The sequence below is a fragment of the Crotalus tigris genome, unplaced genomic scaffold (genome assembly GCF_016545835.1).
Source record: "Crotalus tigris isolate CLP2741 ecotype Arizona unplaced genomic scaffold, ASM1654583v1 scf7180000017638.2057652, whole genome shotgun sequence".
NCBI lineage: Eukaryota > Metazoa > Chordata > Lepidosauria > Squamata > Viperidae > Crotalus > Crotalus tigris.
The window spans coordinates 512,628-515,099 of record NW_024096531.1 but is presented as its reverse complement, the minus strand read 5'-3'; the positions used below and the strand labels follow the sequence as shown (position 1 = coordinate 515,099).

The following is a 2,472-nucleotide window of genomic DNA, read 5'->3' as shown; positions in this document are numbered from 1 at the left end:
ATCAAGCCAGATCTGAGATTTTAGAATTTCTCTTTCTTTTTTAGTACCTTCCATCTTAGGATGAAAGGCAAAAAAGATATGTATATCTTAGGACAAAAGGCCAAAAAATAAAGAAGAGAGGGCAGATCCCAGTTTCATCAGCACAGCTTAATGGCATTATTTAAATACGTACACCAACTAACAAATAAACCATGCGAAGAATGGCAAGAATGCATCAGAGTTTGTTTATCAGTGCAAGCACTGCTATACATTGAGTTGAACTGCTGAAAGGTATACCCATACATTTAATACGCAGTCTGAAATCATTGATCATACGCACCCCGATCCATACATGGATGTTGATAATAACTGACTCGTGAAAATCCATACACATTCTTTTTATTTACATCTTTTTGTCATTATCTTGAACATGCAGAAAAGTATGCATGTGTATGTGAAATAGGACTCTTTCAGATCATGTTTTGCATTGAAGTTAGTTGAAGAGAATATCTTCATTTGTATAGAGCTGGCTTTATTACACCCCCCCCCCCATGGCAAATTGCATAAGAGAGTTCACAAGATGCTGGTCATAACAAAGCTTGGCTTAGACTTTCCCCTCTCCCTTCTTACTCTGCCGAAGATTAGACAGCCTGCGTTTTCCATGGGCTCCTAGCTTCTCGCAGGGATCTATCATAAGGAAGTGTAGCAAAAAAAGAATGTTTCAGCTGGCAGTTAATAAAAAGTACAATGATCGTGACAGCCAAGAGCAGGAAGAAGAACAGGACAACATATGTCACCAAGTCCGGCTTATTGATCTCACCTTCTTTTAACACTCTGGCTGTGGACATATAAAAACCCGAGGAGCTGATAGGTCTGTGGGTGCTCCCTGGATAGGGAGTGTTGGTCTGAACGATCAGGTGAGGATCAGTTGCAGTAGTTGAATTGAGAAGTTCTCCATACATTTTCCTCCTTAAATATTTTCCTTGTGGCTTATCCAGAAACAGGGCTTCGGGTTTGTGCGTGCATGCATGCATGCATGCATGTATGTCTCTGTATACGGCAAAGAAAAGGTTCTTCTACGCAGGCGAGAGTTGCATTCAGAATTAAAAAGAAGGTTGGGCCCTTAAAAAGTGTTATTCAGAAATGGCATCAGTGGCATCAGCCATCTAGGGATGTTCTTCAGCCCAGAAGAAGGAAGGAGTTTACGTCCTGGCCCTTTGTTTTGCTTCGATTCTCCGGCAGACCGGTTGCACGGAGAAGCAGAGGGGTCCTAAAAGTTGGGAACTTTGGCCGAGCAGTTCGGTTTGCTCTGGAAAACGAACCCCGGAACCCCTTCCTTAAGGATAAGATCCCCACAAAAAAGGCAAAGAAAGCAAAGAGGGAAAGAGGTTGGCAGGAGGCCACTCACTTGCTTTGAAGGGAAACCGCCACAGAATCCTCCAGGCTTTGTCTTAAGGAGAAGCGCCCCTGTCTCCAAGGCTGGGGAAATTCACGTCCACCAAAAGGCACCCCGTCTTCCTTGGCGTTTGCCCGAGTCTCCAGAGGCGAGCTCCCGTTTTCTTCTGGAATGACCGCCCCTGCGTCGCATTAGTGGACTCCAGCTTTCCGGTGCCTCTGCTCGAAGGAAGACCCGCGCTCAAGAGCTGTTTCTTTTGCCTCCGGTGGCTGGACAAGCCAGAGGGGGGTCGAGTGTGTGTGTGTGTGTGGGGGGGGCGGTTTCTTCCCTTGGAAGGGGGGAATCGGTCTCTCCAAGATCCCAGTGTGACACCCTCTTTCTCTCTCTCTCTCTCCCCCCCAAGTTCTCAGCAGAAGCCGAAGCTGCAGCAGCGAGACTTCACCCTCTTGCGTTGCTCAGCAGAGAAGGGTTGCAGGCGGCAGCGTCGCCTCTGTCTGTCGCTTGTGACATCTTGCAGGACGCGGCGACGAGAGGCAGCAATGGGCGAGATAAATCCCCGAGGGCTGGGGCTTCCAAAGTGGAGCGGGAAGAAGAAGAAGAAAAAAGCAGTCAGCCCCTGCGCCCCAGACACGGGTAAACTGCGGCGAAGACTTCGCCTCGCCTCTTTAGACTTGGCTTATGTATGGGCGCGGGACCCCTGAGGGCGACGCCAAACCTACCTTCCTTCCTTCCTTCCTTCCTTCCTTCCTTCCTTCCTTCCTTTTCCTTCCTTCCTTCCTTCCTTCCTTCCTTCCTTCCTTCCTTCCTTCCTTTCTTTCCCACGGATCTCAGCGCCCTTTGCAGCCTGACCGTGAAGGAGCTAAATCTCTCTTATCAATTTGCCTTCCTCTCTCTCCCTCTCCCTCCCTCCCTCTCTCCTCCCTCTCTCTCTCCCTCTCCCTCTCCCTCCCTCCCATTCGCACCCTCTCAGTGTCATTAGGTTGTGTTAACACTGCAGCGAAAGTCCAGACAAATGAAGGCAGTCGATTGGAGGGAGACAGAATCCCAGGAGAAGATCCCTTTTCTTGGTGGGGGGTGCGGAGGGGAGAAGAAAGCCC

General features: G+C 48.9%; 1 protein-coding gene across 1 annotated transcript; it reads right to left on the bottom strand.

Annotated features, from left to right (window-relative positions):
* Positions 1–292: 292 nt before the first annotated feature.
* Positions 293–2,133, bottom strand: SMIM32 (small integral membrane protein 32). The gene is made up of 2 exons (XM_039334851.1): positions 2,095–2,133; positions 293–1,944 (listed from the first exon to the last, which is right to left on the bottom strand). Exon 2 carries the CDS (start codon positions 1,011–1,013, stop codon positions 621–623), a length of 393 nt encoding a protein of 130 aa, XP_039190785.1. The 5' UTR covers positions 1,014–1,944; positions 2,095–2,133; the 3' UTR covers positions 293–620.
* Positions 2,134–2,472: the final 339 nt, after the last annotated feature.